At 43.5% G+C, this 23,633-nt stretch overlaps 1 protein-coding gene across 1 annotated transcript in view; it reads right to left on the reverse strand.

Moving 5' to 3' along the window:
- Nucleotides 1-23,633, reverse strand: part of LTK (leukocyte receptor tyrosine kinase) — a 181,756-nt gene that overhangs the window by 12,225 nt on the left and 145,898 nt on the right. Inside the window, exons 19-25 of the mRNA XM_025205317.1 lie at nucleotides 21,716-21,826; nucleotides 20,624-20,810; nucleotides 19,611-19,701; nucleotides 16,527-16,591; nucleotides 13,945-14,074; nucleotides 10,202-10,299; nucleotides 3,803-3,895 (exon numbers count right to left, since the gene is read on the reverse strand). Coding sequence (XP_025061102.1) covers nucleotides 3,803-3,895; nucleotides 10,202-10,299; nucleotides 13,945-14,074; nucleotides 16,527-16,591; nucleotides 19,611-19,701; nucleotides 20,624-20,810; nucleotides 21,716-21,826 — 775 coding nt within the window. The remainder of the gene's footprint in view (nucleotides 1-3,802; nucleotides 3,896-10,201; nucleotides 10,300-13,944; nucleotides 14,075-16,526; nucleotides 16,592-19,610; nucleotides 19,702-20,623; nucleotides 20,811-21,715; nucleotides 21,827-23,633) is intronic.

Consider the following 23,633-nt stretch of genomic DNA (forward strand, 5'->3'; position numbering starts at 1 on the left):
TTCAGCAGGGTCATGTTCTTCCCCTGCTGGCTGGTGATGCAGTGAGTACCCCCTCCAGCTGAAAGCGGGGCATTAACTTTTAAAAAATAAAATAAAAAGGGATATAGGTGCAGACGGAGTGAGGAGGGTGGCACTCAGTCTGTCTGCAGGTGGAGCTTGAGGAACCCTAGCAGTGGGAGGTTCACTTTCAAGAGCACCAGCTGCTCCACCAAACCAGGATCCAAGCAGGTGTGGTGTGGTGTCACAACATCCCCAGCAATGCTCAGCACCGTCTCACTTGGAACACTGGCTGGTGGACACGACAGGTGTTGCCAAGTAACTGTGACCAGATCCTGCCACATCTGGCTGCAGCTTGCCCAGTAGGCCAAGGGGTCGCAGTCCAGGGGCTCCACATCCTTGGTGAGATAGGGAGCCACTGGTGGATCCCCCCTCTTCCACATCCCCTTGACTCTGCCCTTCTGCCTCCCTGACTTTGCTGACCACCACCTGCGTCCAGTGATCGAGGGTTTTGGTGCTGCCAGTGCACATGTTCCCCTTCATCCTCGGGTTGCACATGCCCGCCAGCATGTGAACCATATTGGACTGCAAGGGATCCAGCCGTCTCCTGATGCCCTCCTTCAGCTGCCTCACCAGTGCCTGCATGTCTGGCGACAGCGGCCTGCCCAGCCAGGAACACTGATCCTCTGGAACTTCTCCATTTGGTTCTCCAGTTCCCTCACTGTGGGGATCACCTGGCTAAGGAGGGCATCACCAGAGTTGAGGGTCTTGGTGGCCTCGAGGAAGGGCTTGAGATCAAGATCTGAGAGATGGTACCCCACTCAACTCTGTTCAGGGGGGTGCTGATCCCTATCTCCCCAAGGAAGGCCATCTCATGGATGGCCTTCTGTTGCTCCACCAGCCTTTTGAGCATCAGGTATATGGAGTTCCACTGAGTCTCCACATCCTGCATGATTTTGTGCTGCAGGATGCTGAGCTCTGCCTGTTTCTCCTGCAGCATCTTGCCCCCCTTGATGCTGCAGTGGAAGTAGCCCACCACCTTCCTGCATTTTGAAATCAGCTGGCTCATAGTGGTAGTGACACCATCACAGACAGCCCTGTCCCCCTCCAAGGCGTCCCTGACTATGAGGTGCAGCCTGTGTGCCTCACAGTGGATGCCAACAAAGTTGGCATCACAGACAGCCTTGACCATATTGGCCCCATTGTTGGTGAACATGAACCCGCAGGTGAGCTCAGCCTGCCCAACAAGCCACCCCTATACCATGCGGTTCATAGCCACAATGATCTCCCTTGCCATGTCGGACCCATCCAGCACCTCGGCTTGGAGCAAAGCCCACCAATGGCCTGACTAATTAAACCAGCGCCCTGTGAGGGAGAGGTAGGTGTGATCTCCACCCCGGCTGATCCACATGTTGGAGGTAAGTACAAGGCTACCGGTGGCCCTGCCTTGCGCAGCTCCTCCCTCAAGTACTCCCTGCATGCCTCGTACAGGGAGGGCACCCCTGTCTGCTAAAGGTGGTGCATGTGGGCACTTGATAAGATTGGGCCAAGAGCACCATGAGCCACCTGAACCCTGGCCGCTCAACTAGGGAGAAGGGATGGCTATCCAAAGCAAGCATCTCCCCAATAGTCTGTGTGATCTCTCACACCTTGGAAATGTGCCCCGCTCTGTCTGCAGCTTTCCATCACTATTCCAGGGTGGCCTGCCTCTGCTTTGGGGGGATGGGGGCTTTGGAGTGAGTGGGGGACTTCCCTTTGGGCACACACACACACTGGTGCCAGGCTGAGCAGGAAGAAGGGCAAGGGGGTGCTGCCTCCTGAGATGCAGCAGCATTGCCGTGGTGGTGAAGTGTTTCACTTCCTTGCCTCGGCTTTTCTACCTTTGCCAGTGCTGGCAGATAGCAAACCTGGGATCATCTGCCAGCTCAAAATGCTCCCACATTATGCTACTCACCCGCTTCTGGGTTGAGGGTGAGGATCCTGCCTTAATTCCCCTCCTCAGTAAGCTGAGGCAAAACAGTAGGAGGAGCTGCCTCACCTAAGCCACTTGCCTGAGCCTCCACACCCTCAAGCTCCTCTGCGGTGCTGCTTTCCAGAGAAGAATACCTGGGTCTAGCGGAACTTTGAAGGGTGTGGAGCACAAACTCAGATTCTCCCTCAGTCCCCAGAATTTTGTTAGCTAGGGCACTCAGGTCTCCTGGCTCCATATCCAGCTCCTCCTCTAGCAGTGGGAAGCTCACGCTAGATGACATTGGGGTGGAGGAGACCGTGATTCTGCTGCTGGTGCCTATTTCTAGTTAGGGGAGGTGGTGCAGGTGCAGGGACATCAGGTATAGGCACTGCTTCCACCTCCTTGCTTTCACTGGCAGCAGAAGCCTCATGGCTGCTTGGAAAGAGGATGTGTCTATGTTGGGGGGCTTGCAGCTGTAGCTCTCCTCCTACCCCCTCTCCTGCCCCTGCCAGAAGAACTGGCACCTGCCTTTCCAACATGCTTCATATTAATCTTTCCTGTGCTGCAAAAGGTGTGAGAGACTCCTTTTGTATTGTGTGTTTTATTTCCTCTGTGTTGCATGCACTGGACTCTTCTTTGATTGATTAGGTTTGATTGAGTAATGATTATCAAAAACTATGTAAAAATATGTGCTGTCTTTTTCTGTGCTGTGATGTATCTATTTACTATGAATTATGAATGGGAAGTGTGACTCCTTTTGTGTTGTGTGTTTTCTTTCCTTTGTGTTGCATGCACTGGATTCTGCTTTGATTATTAATAACTATATATGGTGTCTTCTGTGATGTGCTATTAATGTGAATGTGTGACTACTACTTCTTGTTCTTCTTTTGTGTAGTGTACCTAAAATAATATATCTCCTTCTTCTTCTTCTTCTTCTGGGACTCTGAGTTCTGTGTTGCGTGTATTTTAATCTCAATCTGAATCTCTGACTTGTGTGTTGTCTTTAGTCTGTATGTAAACTAACTATAATAATATTGAGAACTAATAACTATATATAATCTGATTCTAAATCTCTTCTTCTATGAATATCTGACTTCTATGATGTGTGAGTGTGTGTAATGTGTGCTTCCCTGCACAGTGATGGATCACACTGCCAGGGAAAACACTGAACTTTCTTTTTTTAAAGTATTGCAAAAAAAAAAAAGAGAACAAATATAAATTGAAAGAAATGAATTGGTTAAGTAGTAAAGTAGAGAGATGTTAAGCTAAGCTAAACTAAGCTAAGCTATATCCTATCCAATCCTTTCTAACAGCAAAAAGTAGCAGGCCACTGACTAGGAAGCCAGGCCAGTAGTCACAGTACCTTTGAGATGCTGTTGCTCAGGCAGAAACAGCTCAGGAAAGGGACAGAAAAGCCTGCACACAGAGGCTTTTATGCTGTTTCTATGTCCCTCCCCCTAGACGCTGTGATTGGAATGGCAGTCAGGGAGAAATCACAGTCACTGGCCAGCTAGAAATGTCAGTCCTTCCCCCCTGCTCCCCTTCCCTCTTCTAAGTTTCTGTTTCCCCATAAAGACCACCTTCCGAATCGCCAAATCTCTTCCGAATCTTTTCCAAATCAATTTGGAGGCTCCGAATTGATTCAGAAAATTTTAAGTTTCTACCGATTTGATTCGGATTTGGAGATTTGGCCTCCAAAATTGGGCCAAATCTTCTCCGAATCGAATCGCGAACCGAAGCTTCACACAGCCGTACTCATCAAAACTCGTTAAATGACCCAGCCAAAATAATTGCCCATTCCTAGGCTAGTCACACACTGGAAATGTCATTTCATTTTCAAATAGGTCATCTTACCTGTAGATATCCCGGGCCATTCCAAAATCACCAATTTTGGCGACTCGATCTGCCCCAGTGCAGGTCAGCAGGCAGTTCCTTGCAGCTATGTCCCTTAAAAGAGAAATGACATTCTAAAGTCTGAAATAGCTAGAGAAATATGTAGTTACAAATACAAGGAATATTGGCTTGGAACCTGCGAGCCCTTATACATTAATAATCCTTACTCAGGAAAGCTGACCATGCTGAAGTTAACGCTTAGCAGACTTAGGCCCTCTTTACTGAGCAACAGAACGCTAACTTTATCACTATAAGTTTTATTAAAGGTAATTAACGCCCTGCATTTAAAATGAGTTTTTTACCCTCATATCTCCAGGCGTTTTCCAGTACCATCTTCATTCTATAACTGGAAAGATATGCCACTAGTTTAGGGCCACCCAATGAGTCATTATCAGAATCAGAACAGATTCTGCATTAGTCATGGGATTATACTGTCCTTCTTCGGGCTTTTTAAAAAAAGAAATATCTGTGACTAGTTCAATTTCTCCATTGCTTTCCATGGGGCACCATTTAATGAGAAATGCCATTTGCTTGGAAATTCCCAAGGCACCTGGTTGATCTGTTGACCTGGAGCTGGCAAATTGCTACTCCCCATTAAGGCTAACTCCTAGGCTGTACCAGAAGTAACTATTTGAAGGCCAGAGCCCTTTGCTTGGGACAAAGGAAAGTGATGAATGCATGAGACAGGCTGGAGTGCTTAGTATTTGTTTTAAAGTACAGTTGTGCTCTGACTTGTTAAAAAGCCTGGCACTGTGGGGGTTCTGTGCTTATTGTGTCTTGTTGGTTGCCAGAAAAATGTGCTTACTATACAGCTAACATATTTCTTCCCACTGCTAGTCTTGGAAACTTCCCCTAAGTCAGGCGTCAAGCTGGGTATTCTGGCTTTTTTTTTCACCACCAGTAGCAGCTCCACGATGACAAATGATGCCTTCAGTGACTTCAGTGGGTTTTGATAGGTATAACTTATCAGAGCTTAGTAAACAATCCCTCTATTGATAGTCTACGTGTACAAAGGAATAGGATCCAATGTGCTCTCTTTTAGCTGTGCTGGCTCTGAATTGATCAGAGCAGTTAAAGCTTATTTGAGTCACTAAAAGTCACCCTGATTACAGAACACGGAGCAGACCTGCTGAGTAAGATTTACTGTTTTTATACAGTCATTTCTGAGAACAGAAGTACACTTTAGGGCAAGTTCTCTTTAATGCTAGAAAATGTGATAAAACGTATAGTTATTTTTCAAATTACACAAATAATAAATTAACACTATCCCAATAAATGAAATGATGTACCTAAAAGCGCACAGAAAACAACTAAAAGGGAAAATTCTGTCTTGGTAGCCCATTTTCATTCGAAGACCATCTACATTACACTGTCTTCATAATGGGGGTAAGCAGAGTAGGGAGGATCCAGTTACATGGCCACTGGAGAGAGGCCAGGTCTGGAGACTACTTCTCTGGGAATCACTCCTCAGAGTGACAGCTTCCAGCTGAAACTCCCTAACTACGTATCTATATAAAATTGCTGTTCCACCCAGACTGTGTGTAGCACAAGCTGGGCATGAAATTTAGGACTTTCCCTGTTTTCTTATAAACTGTTTAACAAGAGAGACAAAAAAAAAATCCCTGGATGCGAGGGCATGGACACTTTAGATAGTCCAAGAATAAACAATTCACAACACAGAATTTTCTCTCTTATTCCCCCCCACCAGCTCTGGCAGTCTTCATGATTGGATGTAATGAGCTGTCAATCACACTTAAGGGAGGAATGACTTTAGGCATGTGGAACTGAAAAGGAGCTTAAGGATAACCGATTTTGTAACTGCCTTCTACCAAATGCTACTTCAGCTGGTTGAGGATGTTGATTTTATAATGCTAGAGAAAGTGTGGCTGGAAAAGTAGGCTCACGGAGCTCCTCAATAACACAGTGGGATCTCTCTGCCAATAAAATCATCACTCTTTTTTACACTGTTCATGGTAATGAGTGAAATCATTCCTGAGGTTTTAGATGCCTCTGTTCTAGACAGATTCGTCCTTTTGCATAGCTCTGTTCACATTCATCGACACATCTCTACTTCCTTCAAGCAACAATCCCACTTCCTATTATGGAGAAAATTATATTGACCTTGGGGCCTGGTTAGTTCTCAGAAATGCTATGTTTGATTGATAGAACATGTGCCTGAGGTTTCACTCCAAGCATAATAAGCTCTGAAACCCTTTTAGATAAGAAGGCATTGAACAGACAAGATACTTTTAGTGGAAAGAGGAAAAGACCTTCCAATTAGGAAGCTGAAAGGCAGTTATATTAGGCCTCACAGCTACTACATGTAGATCAAGAGTAGGACAGGAATCAGCATATGCCAGAAGACTGACAAGAGTGATGGTCCTGAAGGATCTGTGAGGCAAAAGTATTGAGGGACTCTTCTTGTAGTTCAGTATATTGTACTTGCTGATCCTGAGCTCCATGGGCAGTAACACTAGAAAGTCTGCTTCACTCAACCTTGTTCTGATGCGTGTCTGTTGCCACACCAATGTCCAACCCTTGTATGACACTTAAGCAACATTTTTTAATTTCCTCTGAGAATGCTCTTGGAGGGAATGACCAAATTTCCTTCCTCTGAGTTTTTTAGCTGTAAGTGCTTGACCAGGTTCCTGTTGCACTGTTTTGTGGCTGTGCACTAGGAGGCTGACAGGAGTTCCAGTTGCAACAAAATCGAGACTTGTAGGTTAATGAGAAAGTTACAATGGCCTGCTCTTTCATACCATTCTTTACTATCTTTCATTTCAGTGACTGAGGGAAGGCCAAAATGAAGTCCTTTAGTTCACTTCTGAGGCTAAGGGATCAATCCCTTGTCTTTTGAGTGTCTATTGCTCACAAAGCACACCTCTTCACTCAGACATATTTACTAAGTCTTTTAAAATCCTATAAAAGCTCCACTTTGCTGCTCATGCCCTTAGAGACAGAGAATTCTGGGGAGTTCTCCTTCCCATGGCCATGCTCAGAGCAAAGATCTGATTTACCTCCAGACCCCATGGAAACAGGGAATACCCCACTACAAAAACTACCTGGCAAAGAAGAGACTGAGAAACTGCAGTTTATAACAAGGCTGTGGAATTCCTCAGTCTCTCCTTTGTCACATGTTGTGAATGATACTGAGTAAGAGTTACTTCACTAACTGTGCCAGTCCAGGATGAGCTGTAGGAAGGAGCTGTGACTCAGAACACCCCTCTGCGTCTCAGATCTTCAGGAGCTCCTGCTTTGCACAAGAGACTGAATATGCTGGGTTGCCCCATTTCCAGACCCTTCAGTCACGTGACTCTATTGGTTGCCATGAGGAAGATTTGTGGCTCCACCTTCGCTCTGCCTCTCTCTTGCTCATCTGTTCACTATTTAGTAGGGCTATGCAGAATTTCATTTGCTGTTTTGTTTCAACGCTGTTTCAACTCGTTTTGAGCTCAAAACAGCAAAATCAAAATGAAACAAAGGGCTTCAAAACAGTCTCAAAATGAAATGAGGGCAGAAGCTGAAGCTGGGCTTGCCTGCAGGCAAACAGAAAGTAAGGAGAGGGAGGGGGAAGGCAGGGGGAAGAAGGACACAGTGAGGGCGCACCTTAGCACACATGCTGGAGAAGAAGCTCCTGGAGGAGAGGAAAGAAAGGCTCTGTCACACTTTGGCTGCCTGAGATGCTGCTGGTGCTACTCCTCACTAAGTTATACCTGTTGTCATTTAAAGCGGTGGACCAGACTGAGGTTGTAGGGGAGGAGGAGACCTCATTGCGGCACACTATGGTGTCATGTAGAGGCCCCAGCACCGGTGAGGGTGCACCTTAACACACACACAAAGTCACACATCATGAATTTTGCTTGTCAGCAGCTTGAGGTGCAATTTCCCAGAAACCCCTCCACCTATCTCCTTGAAAGCTGGCAGGATTCATGGTCTCAGCAGGGGCTACCATCCCTGCAGTTTTCACACTGCTGTGACTTCTCACTAACAAGTGACATGAGTTTTGCTTTCAAGACTTTGAGGTGCAGTGTCCCAGAAACCCCTGCACCTATCTCCTTGAAACTTGGCAGACTTCATGCCCTCACAAGGGGCTACCATCCCTGCAAGTGTCATCCAAATAAGGCAAGAAATGACAGTTATAGGCAGGGTTGTGCTTTTCCATTATAGCCTATGGGCGAAACATCAAAGCAGCGTTGAAACAGTTTTGACGAAACAAAACGGAACAGTGCTTTCGAAATGAAACGATACTCGAAATGAAACACTGTCCTGTCAAAATGGCAAAATGGAAGTTGAAACGAAACAGTGCTGTGTTTCGCACAGCCCTACTATTTAGCCCCTGCTCTATGTAGGACCTGCCCAGATGAGCCCAGGGATAGGCCTGGGCTTCTACAATTCTCCCCATAGGCCACACAGAGCCAGGTCACTATGTTGCTCTGTCAGTATGTAGCAGGATGGCCATTCTCAAGTTCTCAATGTCCTTTTAAATGTATGCATAAGTAAAAATTTGATTTAGAAATATTCACAGTGAGAAGAAGCTATAGATGTAATTTTTGTGAACGATGATAAATAATGATTTACAGCACCCTTCATTAAAGGATCTTAGAGTACTCTGTTTTTGTTATAATTCATATTATCCTTTGTTATATTTTGTTCACTGGGAAGGACACTGAAAACCAGGGAAGTGAAGTGACTTAACTGAGGCCATATGCTGAGTCAGCAGAAGAACTAGTAAAGTCTTGCTCTTTGCTCAGATCACAAGATCACACTCCCTCCTATAACACTGAGCAGAAGAAAGCACAAAGCATAATAATCACACAGCTCTCTGCTTGATCACTGTCTGCCTCACTTCTTCCATTTCCTCCAATCTCTCCCCACCCTTGCCTGTCTCTGCCTATTTGCTCGATGGAAAAGGCATATGTGCATGCATGTGGGTGAATACTCTGTTCTGCCTATCTCTGCAGAGCCTGCCTTGTCTACCTGCACAACTTCAAGCTGCACACATGGTAAATCAGAGCCTACTCCACCCTCTGGGGTGTGGTTCCTCAGTTCCTTCTACTGATTTGAGCTGGGTCCAGAGTACACTTTTAAACTCTGAAGGCAACAGGAGAAACTAGTCCTGTGCCATGAACTGAATCTACCTCTTAGCCAGAAGCATGAGATTCTGTCAGCCAACTGGGAATTTTTAAGGGCTATTCATATAAACCTAAACACATTATAAAATGGGGATAAATAGTGTTATCCTGATTATAAAGACACAGAGGCACCTGCCTTAAATCACACAGCAGGTCAGTAATAGCGCAAGAATGGAAACCCATTTTCTAACTCCCTCCCTCTTCACTGCTTTAATCTTGGGCCATGCTGTCTGTATCCCCTTACTCTCCAAATATCCCTGCCCTCTCCTTCCCTAGCCAATGGGGCTATTCTGTGCTGATACTTCTATAAAAACAACCAATAAATCAATACAGTCAAGTCAGGTAAGAAAGAAGTTATTGCTGTTGTCTTGCAGTTTTGTGTAGAGCAACACTGCCATCTTGTGAGCCATAGGGAGCATCTCCTCAAGTGTATATAAAATAAAAGTGCCCAGCACTGAGCTACCCTGATGGACAAACTCACAGCCAAGGGAGAAACTTTAAAAGTATACAGGACAGCAGGAAGCCCATTGATAATTGATGGCATTTAGGTACCGAACTACTATTTTTGCCTTGGAAAATCTCTTCCCATCATGTTGCGCTTTATCATTCTTTACACAGCAGCTGAGTTCACACCTTTTCTTGAAAGTATAAAAGGGCTATCATATTTTCTGTTGAAGTGTAGTCACTAGGTCTGCTACATTCAGGGATTACAGTGTCTTTCCAGAATTATACTGTCATTAGGGTATTATGCTCTTGATTGACAGCTTCCATAGGCAGTTGCCTGTTAAAGACACGACAGTAGTATATCTTAATTGTCTCCCATGATTGCTTTAAAGTAAAAATTGCTTGCTTTTGACTTCCATGATATGCTCTATATTCAGACCATTTTTATCAGACTATTTTTCAGACTATATTCAGACCATTTTTGAAAGAATATGGGACCCAGTTCAACCTAGCTATGGTTTTGTCTCAAAAAATATACCATCTCAGAATTCTAAGCCATTTAGGTCCCTGCATGTTTTTAATGTGACACTTGTTGAAATCCTCTGGTTTCAACTGAGTTTAAGGATTTTGAGACTTCAAGTCTGTGTTGGAGATGGTAAAACGCCATGGATCCAAATTGAAGAATGTGTCTGGGTTATTCCTTGTAAAAATAAACTGTGGAACTTGGAACAAGCTTAACTAAGTCCCTGAAACCTTTGCACAAGAACAGGCTGCCTCTTCTCACCTGTGGATGAAGTGATTCTCTTCCAGGTATCTGCAACCACAGGCAATGTCTCTGGCAATGTTCAACAGGTCTTGCATTGTCAAAGTGGGTGGCTGGTTCTGAAGAAGATAAGACATTTCATATTGGGTCAGAATATAGGTTCAGCCAGCCAATTATTCTGCGGTATATAGAGGATCTTAAGGGAAAAAAATATTTATGAAGAGCCTATTCACACTGATCTTCCCTTAGAGCTTACATCTTTTAGAGACCTAGAAAATTCCAATTTGGAGCTTGTACCTATAAGTATACTGATTAATACCCACAAATGGACTTATCCTCCATGAATTTGTGCAATCTTCTTTTGAACCTGTTTAAATTGTCAGACTCTACACCTTGTGGCAGTAAATTCCACAAGCTAATTACACGTTGTTTGCAAAAGAACACCCTGTTTTTGTTTTAAAATCACTTTCCTATAATTTCTTTATGTCCCCTAACTCTGATAGTGTGAGAGATAGTAAACAGTAAATCCCTGTTTACTTTCTCCACCCAAGTTATTGTTTTATAGGGCTTTATCATCCTTCAGTTATTTTATCTCTAAGCTGAAAAGAAGCCTCTCAATGCCTCCAGTCATCAAAGAAGAGAGGAACAGACATAGATGGGAAGAAAAGAAAGGCCGGATGGGATGAGAAATAATTGGGGAGAGAAGGAAGGGAGGGTGAGAGACACACAGGGAAGCAGTGAAAGAAGGAAGTGTTGGCAGGAGCAAAGGGCCAAAGATGTGTCAAAGAAAAGAGCAAGAAAAAGACTGTGCTTCTACTTAAAATATATAGCTCTCCAGACAGGTGGAGTGAATCTGTTGAATCCTACCAACTGTGAATGAGTGCTCCATGCATGTTTTTACACTTTTACACTTTAGAGCACTTTTTACAGCACTATAAAGTTACAATGATCTTAAACAAGACAGCAATGCAGTGCTTGGTGGGGGGTAAGGGGCCTCTGAGCCCCTGCACTTTCCAGGCTAGGAGGAAGAGGGTACTTCGCAGGCTTCTGGGGCTTCTCCACTGGTCAGAAATTTGATCAGCATACAGAAGTTATTTAAAGCACTGTAGGTTGCTAAAGTGCTATAAAATACAGCTTTTCAAATGTAATACCTCATTTACAAGTTCTGTACCCATTTTAAAGTGCTGTAAAGCTGTGCACTTCTGTTAAGTCATGGCAATAATGCACTTTAAATGGCAAAAAAGCAACTTCTGTACACACCCCTAGTGACTGTTAGTGAGTGGCCCACCCTGGATACAGTAGCAAAAGCTTCTACCAGCAGGGTTGAACAAGAACAGCTCTTCAATGGTGGCAAGCTGTATGAAAATAAACATCAAAAGATTGCTTGAAAGCACTGGGAAATGACTAGAGGCCTTCCAAAGAATGAGTTTGGGGCTATAAGGGGGTCACACAGCAAAAAAATAAGAGAGCTTTTTTTAAAAAAACATGTCATCCTATATTTTGAAGGAACTGAGAGAGAGAGAGAGAGAGAGAGAGAGTGAGTTCTGAGTGAATGAACTTCTATATGCCAGCGCCACAGGCTGATAAACTTATGCATTCTTTAAGTTAAGGAAGAGTTGAGATTCAGGTATAACACAACAAAATGAATTCTTTATTTAAGACGCTGGACACACAGACTATAGCTCTCTCGGGTTTTCTGGTTCAGATTGATGGGCACTGCTTCTGTTGCAATAACCACGCATGTTCCATTTAAGCAATCATGTAATGATTTGCTGAATAAGTTATTGTCACAAAGCAGATGCTAGCCCAACACACACAAAAGCTGTGCTTTTTCTCAGCAAGTCCTACTTATTCTCTTGCAATCATTTCTGGGGAAAATTCCTTGGTGTGTCTTCAAAGAAGTTGTTATGATAAGTGCTTGGGGGAAGGGAGGAGAAAATTACAAGCACCAAGCTCAGTGAAATTCCTGGAGATGTCAAGTAAAATCTCTCTCATTAATTTTATTGTGCTTCAGGATGCTGCTATCTTGGTCATTTCATAGCCTCAAACCACATAATTTGTACTTCAGCTGTTCGGGGTTGTTTTTACCAGTGAAGTGAGTCATTTCATGATTGTGCAGAGCTCTTGGATGTTTGCCACTGAAAGTTAGAGTTATAAACAAGTAGCTTATTGAGGTGAAACAGAAATTGAGCAAGTAAGGTATAGGCAGGAAGAGACCTCTGGCTACATTGTTCTATCCTGTTCTGGAAGTCCCTCTGTTAGTAGGCTAATGGAGTTTCATTTTTACTGTGGCCATAGACACTTACGATGAGATACATTAACAGTGACTGAAGCTGCTTGATGTTGCAGAAAGAGCACTCAAGAACATTTCTTTGTTCTCTATGGGGCTGTTTAGTTTGACTAAATTCATGGCCTTTTTAGTCACTATCAGCTAACATTGTTTCTAACAGGTTCGTGTTCACACTCATGTTTGGGAATGCCTGTTCTTCACATCAATATTATTTTTTGGGTGCAAACAACAGTACTTATTCACCCCAGTTTTTTGTCATTATTAGTTATGCTTTCTGTTTTGCACGTTCACAAAAGTTGTATGACTTTATGACAGTGAAACAGTTAATGCTGTGTGACCCTCTTAGCGCAGACATGTATATTGGTATACATGTACTTCACATAGTGCAGTTTATTCAGTAAAAGAGGAGGAACAGTAAGGCACCTTTATACTAATATAGTTTTCACAGTATGGTCATCTCATCAAAAATTCGCAGTCCTAATTTAAATCGTTATAACAGTACAAAAATATGCACAGACCAGGACTCCTCTCCTTCAGTCAGCAATTTGGGAACAGAAACAATATATGATTTAGGTAACTAGGACAAACCATAGCAAACAACTGAAATCCACCAGTACATTGAAAACTGCCCATTCAAACTATTCACTGAAGACTGGCTAGTAATAAATATATTTGCAGAAATCAGGACTGGTTCTTGAACAATTCCCAAAAAGAAAGAACAAATTATATTTGATAATTTAGTTGCAACAGTTATTTAAATCAGTAATACTGGTACCTAGAGGCCCAGATCTCCTGCTGATGTCAACTGACACAGCTCCATCAAAGTCAACAGAATATACTGACTGACACCAGCTGATAATCCAATATAACATTTTCTCATTAATAAGCATCACTGTAATTTTAGCTTTACACATGCCACAGCAGTTATTATGTAAACCAGGAAGCTGACATGAAAAATAATATATTCTCCTATGTGTTGGAGTAATGTTGTACTCATGATGATCCAGGAAATATGGGAGAGGCAAGACTTTTTGTGGGTGATATCTTTTACTGGACCAGCTGCATGGTTGGGATTGACTTAGACAAATGCAATTCATCCTTCTCAAAGTGATCTGAAGTAGGAGGCATTGCATTCAGGAATGTCTATGTCTAAGTCTAGCTCAATCACACAACTGCTCCAATAAAGAATATCACCCACAGAAGTCTTTCCCTCTTGCACATTTTCCTATGCTGTTTTCCAGATGTCCCACATAGAGACCAGTGGAGTTGAAAAGAACAAATTCTCCACTCAATTTCTCCTTCATCATTAGTAAAATGGATCCCTTGGAATATGTGGTAAGAATCATTTAGCTCAGTTTCTTAAAGTTGAGAAACCAGTCACACTTATTCTCAGCCATGTGTGCTCCAATACCCTTATCTTTAGTAAAACGCCCCAGTAAAAACAGGCATAAACAGGAAAGCGAGGATGGCTAACCACACGTGGTCGATTCTGCCGAAGGAAGCTCTTCATGTCTCCACCAGCCATGAGCTCCAGCAGAATGAAGCGAGGCAATGTCTGCAGGCTCACACCAATGCACCGCACTATGTTTTGGTGATTGAACTTACTGCAAACAAGCAACAAAGAAAGGAGAAGACAATACTGGAGATGACCTAAAATCTTTTACATAGTTCCCTTTCCTAAACTTTAAGGATTTAGACTAAGTAGACTCTGGATCCAAAACACCCTTCCAGAACAAGTCCCAACTTCAGCTGAATCAAAGGCCAGGACATTGGTTGTCTGTAATCACAAGAAATCCAAAGAGATTCAGTATAGATTTGCCCATTCCAAATTTCTTCAGAAACTGGGAAAAGATAACAAAAACTACCAAATTCAGCAGGCCCTTTCCTCCATGCACATCTACTATAGTTCCTTTATGTTGGTCCGGGATAGTACAGAGACAAAGATTTTTTGTGATATCTTTTATTGGATCCACTTCCTGAGGAAGGGGCACTTGGGGCGTTTATACGTGTGCTCTGGGAGTGTGTGTGGGGTGGTGGGGGGCAGGTGCTTGATTAAAGCAGCCTGGAGCATCGCGTGTATCAGCGTCCCCTCATTGAACGAGCTGTAGACAAAGTGCCCCTGCCACCATTTTTAAGTGCAGGGATGCTGATAAATGAGATGCTGGAGGCTGCTGGAGCGCAGTAATTACCATGGTCCAGCAGACTCAATTAATTGAGCACTGTAATTACTGTAATTGGTGCCCAAAAGCTTGTCTAACAGCTCTCCCAACAATGCAGTTGGTCCTGTAAAAGGTGTCACCTTGCCTTTTGTATGTTTTTGCCTCCTTAGGAGGTGGGCTGAAGGCATCAACACCTTTTAAAATAGTCTGCTAATCAGGAGCCAGTACAAAATGTTGTCTTGGGTCCATCCAGATGATGTTTGCAATGCTTTGGCAAAAAGCATTTCTCTCCAGAAAAGTTCCTGTTTTCCATGAAAGAGGTGTGAGGAGGTCTTCCAGATACTCTGTCTGGTGGGGTTGATTTAAATGCTATAACCTCCAGATCTGATATATCTAAAATACATGGAATTATGGTCATGACTCAGTCTTCCATCCTTCCTAGACAGACAAATTATATACCTCAGAGTTCACTGTTAGAGGAGCTTTCAGATCAGACTTTCCAAATGACTATCCAGTCTGCTCTCCAGAGAGATCATAGGCCAGATTTCTCCTGAGAGAACTGACCTTCATTGAGAGTGGGAAGGAGCTTCCCCACAGCTCCTGGACCTCCCTCGTAAACTCAGTGCATCACCTGGTAAGAGTTCCCTGACTCTTGAGTCCAATGCAAAGGACAGGCAGAGACCTGAACCTTTGGGCTGGCTAATGCTGCAGAAGCCATTAGCAGAGAGCAGTTCCTGTAGTAAAGGGAGCATGGGGGCTGTACCCTTGGTTGGCTGCTACATGAAGGACACAACAGGGGATCTGTGCACTTCCTCTCTTTGGGCAGCTAGTTAGGAGTCAACTCAATCTGTCCCTAAAGTTCCCGTAGCATTTTTCACTTCAGTAGGAGTCTGTCCTTAAATCTGTGGCTGAAAAACCCTTCTCTAGCATGTTGTGTATTATTGACCTGCTGCTCTAGACTGCAGCAGTGACTGAAATTCAGAAGTGCTGCACAGCTATATGGCCAAAGCTCCAGCTCTTTTATTACACATACTGTATTCCATCTAATCAATGGGAGTTTGCTTGAATAAGACTATGGGAACTTACTCCTACATGGAAAAGTGCAGTGGGATTCTTCCTGTTGTGGTGGGATTGGAGTATGTGTGTAGCTATGATGATCCAGGAAAGAGTTGATCCAATAAAAATGGCATAAAAAGCCCCTTGCCTCTGGGATTCTTTGACAGGAAAAATACTATATATGTAACACATTGTTAAATGAATTTAGAGAAGTTATTACTGTATGACCATTGGAGAAGTGACTTTAGGCTTTGTTACCATGACCACAAGGAAGTGGACAACTGCCCATCAGAAATTGGACTGAGACCAGGGGGGCCCTGGTGGCTGCCTATAAGTACACAAGGGGCATTCATCAGGATCTGGGAGAACATCTGTTCACTAGAGTGCCCCAAGGAAAAACAAGGACCAATGGTCATAAACTCCTACAGGACCGTTTTAGGCTGGACACAAGAAAAATTGTCTTTACTGTCCGAACCCTCAAGACCTGGAGTAGACTCCCTCCAGATGTGGTGCAGGCACCTACTCTAGACTCATTCAAGAAACGCTTGGATGCTTATCTTGCTGGGGTCCTTTGACCCTAGCTGACTTCCTGCCCCTGGGGCAGGGGGCTGGACTTGATGATCTTCGAGGTCCCTTCCAGCCCTAACATCTATGAAATCTATGAAACTCATAGACAACTGAACCACCATTGAACATAGTGACTTGCAGCTATTATCAGTCAGGGCTAGATCTGAACCAGTGAGCTAATTACTGATGAATGTTTCCACAGCCAACCAATTAATGTTATAACTATATACACTGATTTACATGCTTCTGGTGACACTAAAACATTGAAATGTACCTTATTATCAGTGCCTCCATCAGGAAATCCATCTCATCCTGCTCAGAGCAGACTTCTGGCAACGTCTGTTGAATGGAAAGAAGGGAGAGATCCCCCCCAAAAGCAAAGGATAATTAAAGAAGGCACAGAAAAGTCAGCAAGACAATCAGTGAGTCACTGGACTCTACATTTTTACCCCACTGACAGAGAAAGAAAAAAAAGAGATTAATGAACTATGTGGAGAACATTCTGGGATACATTCTGGTATGTAGGACTTTTATGGCCAAAGCAAAATATACATGATTCTATTTGAGAACTGTAGTTACTGGGAAATTACCATGTGTAATAACAGCATATGTTGACAGATGCAAGCTACAGGTGCAAGCCTGTACTGTAGCATGGTGGCCACTGCACGGGATGGTGTGGCCACTGCAGGTGTGAGGACTGCATGTTTGCTCCTACTTGCATAGGGACTGAAAGAGATAAGGTTTTTGTTGCTGACTGCAGTCTAGTTAACATGATTTTTGCCATTTATAATGTGGGTTGTGGTGGATGGGGCTGTTTTCTGCTAATTGAAATAAGTGGCTGTCTCATAGATGATCCCACTGGCAATCTATTAAATTGGTAGAAGATTTACAAAAGGAATATATTAAATGCACTCCTTCAAAAGTTCTATAACCTCCACCTACTCTTTCTGTCAAACCCAAATGCTCTGACAGTATGGGCTGATGATACAGTCCGAACATGATGCAAAGGAACCCAGCCTTCAGGCAACTGCATTGCTGGGTCTAGGAAATCATCTGTGTGCATTTAGGCTTTATGATCTTAAACAATATTCCCTCTCTCATAATGTGCCCTATGGATATTACATTGGTTTCCAGAGGGAAGTACGGCAGAATCGTGGTAGAATTCAGTAGTTTCACTTTGCAGGGGATTATGCAAATATCCAGGTAGATTTATAGCCAAGATTTACAGCCAAGGCAAAATTATGGGAACTACAAAACTTTAAACATGATGTGAGCAGTATGTTTAAGTAACACTGTATTACAGACATGTTGTATCTATGGTCATTATAACAATATACTTTGAATTAGAACCTTAATATGATAACACAGGCATCAGTCCCTGCTCAACCTCACTCTGGATTATTAAAACAATGAATAGTATTTGAATCTACTTCTGTCTGCCAGTTGTTTTGGTGTTTCACTCTATTTGGAGACCAAAACTACACTAGGCAGTTCCATTTGCACTAATTAGGTTCATTTCTGGGTCCTCAGACTCACCCACTCACTCAAGTTTCACTACTTCCAGGCAACCATTTACACCATGACACAAATGTGGTTCTTCTACTTAAAAAAAAAAAAAAAACCCACAAAAATCTAGCCATTAACATTTTTTTGCTAAACTATCTAATTTGGGGCCTAAACCACTGTGTTTAATATGTGAGTTTATAACATGAACTGCCAAGCATGACTGATCTCAGAAATCAGTGGCTGGCAGTCTTTTGAGGCAACTGCACAAGCTGGTGTCCAAGGCCACCCATACAACACTGTGTGCATTATCACCCACCGTTATTATTTCAACAGTTTTTACTGGGTTAGAGGGCCTATAGGAGAAGAGTACCAGAGCACCAGAACCTATATATAGGCTTAACATGAAGGGATGAGGAGTCAAGAGCATCAGTCACAGAAGTCTGGAGCACCAAGTAGTACTGAGGTTCTCAAACTTGTTAGATTAAAGGCGCCCCTCAAAACACGTCAGCTCCTAGCTCCCATTTGTTTTCTTGATATGGGAAAAGAATAGAGTGATTCTTGTGTTGCAAAGAACTTAAAAAGACCACAACATGTCAGAATGTTTTTGACACTATGGATTCCTATTTGAAATCTCTGGGTTTATCTTATGAATTACGTATAGGTGTTTGCACCTAATATTGCACGGTAACCCATGGCACCCTTGAAAAGATTTCACAGGGTGCCACAGCATGCTAGTTGAGAATTACTGAATGAGTGCCTGAGAAGCCTGGGAATTCCCTGACCAACAAATCAATTTTGATTTGTGTGGCTAGATTATCTGCTTTCTATGGATGGATGACTGAGATTTGCTCAGATTCCCTTAAAATAGAAGGAGTTCTCCCTGGCACAGACAGCTGAGACAATCTCCTCTTTAGTTCCCATCCTCATTAAATGAACAGTTGTAGTTACTGCAATAGCAACACTGCCATCAAGATAGCTGTTTATTTTCAATCTGCTGCTACTGTTAAATGGCTTAAAAATCAAAATGATGGGAAGTGCATAACTCCCAAATGCAGCACTAGCAGTGTGTGTAATGTGTGTAACACTCTGTGTGTGTGTGTGTGTGTGTGTGTGTGTGTGTGTGTAGCAATAATGCATTTTCAGTGATAACGAATTCAGCGTGACGAAATCATCAGCAAAGCTAACCACACTTTATCATGCATCAGCAGATGCATGACAAATAGAACCAAAGAGGTGATACTTCCCATCTATGCAGCATTGGTCAGACCGTAGTTGGGAGTACTGCATCCAGTTTTGGGCGCCATACTTTAAGAAGGATGTGGATAACCTCAAGAGGGTCCACAGCAGGACCACTCATACTGTTAAGGGTTTGCAGGCCAAGCCCTATGAGGAAAGACTAAGGGACCTGGATCTCTTCAGCCTCTGCAAGAGAAGGCTGAGAGGTGATCTTGTGGCTGTCTACAAACTCATTAGGGGGGCGCAGCAACAAACTGGAGATGCTCTGTTCACCAGGGTGCCTCTTGGGGTAACAAGGAACAATGGTCAAGAAAACAGATTAAGGCTGGACATCAGAAAGAACTTCACAGTAAGGGTGGCCAGAATTTGGAATGGACTTTTAAGGGAGGAGGAACTCTCCTCTACCTTGGGGTCTTTAAGAGAAGGCTGGATAGGCATCTGGCTGGGGTCATCTGACTCCAGAACTCTTTCCTGCCCAGGGCAGGGGGTCAGTCTCAATGATCTGTTGAGGTCCTTTCTGACCCTAGCATCTATGAATCTATGACACTATAATACAGAACTCACAGATATTAACCACCATATAGGAATGTCTGGACTACCAGTTATAGGTACTGACCTTGATGGCCACCTGTAGCGGGTTGGGATCTCCAGCGATTCCTACCACTGTCCCCTCATAAACCTCGCCAAATGCTCCATGTCCTAATGCCCTGAAGAGAAAAGAAAGAACAAGAATTACTTGATGCAAAAGCCTGGCATCAGAAAAGCCAGGACCAGGCTTAGGGTAAATGGAATCCTAGACAAGACAATTCATCTCGGTGTTGACCTAGTTGTAAAGTATCCAGAGTCACTTTTTGACCTCTACTGGTGCTGTGACTAAACAAATGGGTTCTAGAAATCCAGTAGTGCTGAAAATATAATAACCAACTGCATGATGATAAAGTGACTGCCTGGTTGCTATACTGATCCTGGGATCCTAGGTCTTAGCAATCGATTTATGATAATATTAAGACTACAGAGAATCAGGGTGTAAGAGATAAAGAGAGAAGTCTATAGACCAAAATCTGAAGACAAAGTTAAAAAAACCCAAACCAAATAGTCAGATTTTCACTGGATTCCCTATGCAGTCTTGATATCAACTGTATTGCAAAGCATGTTTTTTCCTGTGGCATGAGGTTTTTTTCTGATGCAGAAAGGAATTCTGCCTGCTGTGGACCTGAAAGGGATTGACTGGACAGCCAGGTGGCAGCAGCAATTCAGGATATCAAAAGTATGAGTGAAATAACACAGGTGATCGCTCTTTTGAATGAAAGCCTGCAATAATCCGTGGAATATGCGACTTGTGTGCAAAAGGTTAAGAGTGTTGACGTGGTACTGGGGCTGGATTTTTGCAAAATGATGTTTTTGTGAACTTAGTAGCAAATCACAGGTATAAGAGAGAGTCCTTACAATAGCCACATTTAGGCTGGACCAGACTAGACTATGGGTCTTCCAAGGTTAGTTTCTTCTCTGTTTTTCAAACACTTTTCATACAATTAAGCAAGGCAAATATATAAGCTCCACCTCCCTTCACTTCAGATTATACCCCCTCCCCTGACTCAGAGAACTGCCCCTGCCTGCACTGAGCCTCACCGAAGCAGGGAGATGTTCTTGCGAGGGATCTCCTTCAGCTCGTTCAGCGTGGCAGCCTTCCCAGCAAAGCAGTAGTTGGGGTTGTAATCCGTCATGATGGTGGAGGTGCGGATTTTGCTCAGTTTGTATTCTGGGCTCTGCAGTTGTGCTCTAGCTCCTTCCAGCTGCTGCTTCTTATGGTGATAGACTGAGGGGGGAACATCACATAAAACCAGGGGTCAACATCTGTATGAAGCAGAGGAGACAATACCAGCAATGCAGAGCAATCAATAGCAAGCAGAAACTGGGCCAGCAGCTATAAAAGCCAAGTAACATTCTTAAACCCCAGCATCCCTACCTGCTCCTCCTTGCAGTGCCTTCCCCATATTGACTGAATATATGAAGGGTGTTATTCACCTGAATGGAGCTTTGTTCTGGATGCAACAAGCAAGAGACTTGCTGGTATTCACCAAAAACAAAACAAATGAAGCTCAGTTGAACAGAGCTCATTGTATCCCCTTGAATAAGTGATATCTTTAACCAGTGACCATGACTTCAGTCTTTGTATATTAGTGACTTCCAAATGTGGGGGAAGGGAGAAGGGCTGCTTATGTTATAGTGTTCCTTCTCAGCAGTTTTCTCCCCAGATATAGGAAGGACAGAACAATCTTGGCACAGGAGGACTGTTATTGTGCCTAGCCACTGCTTGCAGCTTGACAAAGACAGAAGGATCCTCACTAACTGCTACCCTTGACCTGTACAACACAGTTTTGCTCCATGTATAAGCACTAGCAGAAAGGCAACCCTAAGATGGGTTCCCTTCACCCAGCAGGGCCACCTTTGAGTCTGGCAGAGGCTGGACTGAGGGTAGCAAGGGTGAGCAGGAGTAGTGGTATAACTAGGGTGGGGTGAATGAGGCAATTGCCCCAGGTGTTGACTTGGGAGGAGGGGAGTGGTAAAAAAAGCAACTGATCCTAGCAGCCAGGCAATCAAAATCACAATAGTGGTAGCAACCAGAAGCCATTGCTGTCTTTGTACCCCAGCATCCCACTGCATCCCTACACTGTTGGCAGGAGTAAATAGACTAATACAAGTCACAAAGGTGTTTCTTACGGAAGGAGAGGCTGCCGCAAGTGAGGGCCATTCCAAGTACCACAATTGCAGCAACCACAGCCAGGAGGAGTGGGAGTGACAGGTGTCCCTCTGGGATGGGGCCATGAGGCACTGGCAAAAAAAAGATGGGCACATCAATCAGGAGGCAACTACAGTGATGCTAAAGACCCACTTCTGTCTTGCTTCTCCCTCACCCAGGAAGTGAAGTGGTGGTGATGAAAGACCTTTATATCTATGTCATAACATTGGAGCCCTAGATGTTATAAACATTCATAAATCATTGAATAGCCGTTTTACTTCTCAAACTCCAACAGATTCAGCAAAGATCCTTTATTGTGCTCTCCAGTTTTCTGACGGATAGAAAAATAACACTGCACACAAGTGGAAATTGCCTATGGAAATCTATGCTTTGGAACTGCAAAAGACACTATTAGATCATATTAATGAATATCAGCGAAACAGGCACTACAGGACACTGCTGGAGACAGAACTTGCATTTAACAAGTACTAACCTGCTGCAGAGTTTCCTGTGGCCTAATAGAGCCGTATGTGTAGACAAGAGACATTTACTGCAGAGCTGATGGGCATTTTTACACATGTTCCCGATGCAGCACTGGATGCTTTTAATTAGTGAGCCATACTAATTAGAAGTGCCCATGCATCACGTGTATCAGCAGCACAGCATATCCCCATGCTGAGAAAATGGCGCCAGTATGCTTTGAACCAAAGCACATTGAACATGTTTTAGTCCAAAGTGCACTGCCACAATTTTGTCAGTGTAGAGGCTGGCATATGGTGCAAATGCTGTGCTGCTGATACATGTAATGTGCAAGGCTGCCAGAGCGCATCAAGCTACAGCAGACTCAATTAATTGAGTCTGCTCTGACGCACTGGATTTTCCATCAACTTCAACTCCACCAGCTTCAGTGGCCCTGCCCTTTTATTTAGTGGTGTTACAGCAGAAAGGCCTTTAACCTAACATGTCTACTTATAAAGCAGTCTCCCCTGAGTATGATCATTTGCCATGGAAACCCATTGAGAAACTTTCAGCTGAAGCTTTTTTGGAATTCACCGTTTTCTCATCTGAAGAATTTATTTCATAATCTTTTACACAGTTTACACTTTCAACCTACACAACACCGAATTTTTGAAACTGCAAGATTGAAGCAACTCAATTGCTTCTGCGTACATGTGTTTGCACTCCTCACAACTCCATGTCCTTCAGTGTAAGATGTAGAAAGATGATGTTTTCCTGCCTCAGCTCTAAAGAAAAATATTCAAGTCCAGGCTGTTTTTCTGCCTGTGTACTCCCTCTGGAACTTCCTCCATCTACTGATCTAATGAATCATGTATGTCTAAAAAAGCATAGTTGAGTGGACAGGCTACACTTATACCCAGTTGAGGGAAAGGCCCAGCAAAAGTGAGAGACAAAACTCAGAAGATTTAGTTCAGGTAAATAAGCATAGAGTCTTCTCCGTGGAATATCATGATGACAAGGTTTCATCCATTTTCTGCTCCTGTGCAAGTTGGGAATTCTGGGAGAACAAGCTATCTCCCTGTTTTGGCATGGCACCTTCCACTTCCTGCTGGAACACAGAGGTAGGAGGTACTCAAAAATAATAAATCATTTTTGTTTAAAGTAAATAATCTTTTTTTCAAAACTCAAGGGAGGATTCCATTTTCAGTCACCCACAGGTACTAAAATTGCTTTGTAACTTGTAGTGATTGTGACAGCCAGACAGCATGTCCATAACTAGCTGAACCTGAAAGCTAGCTCTTCTGCTGCATTCTCTAATGCTTTAGCATGTGAGAGCATTGTCTACCATTGTATACTAGAGTGTGGAGCAGGAGAAAGGCAGCCAAGAAATATTTGTTCTATCACCACCTTGATTGCTCACTTGCTACATCACTGTAGGGA

The sequence above is a fragment of the Alligator sinensis genome, unplaced genomic scaffold (genome assembly GCF_000455745.1).
Source record: "Alligator sinensis unplaced genomic scaffold, ASM45574v1 scaffold108_1, whole genome shotgun sequence".
NCBI classification, from domain to species: domain Eukaryota; kingdom Metazoa; phylum Chordata; order Crocodylia; family Alligatoridae; genus Alligator; species Alligator sinensis.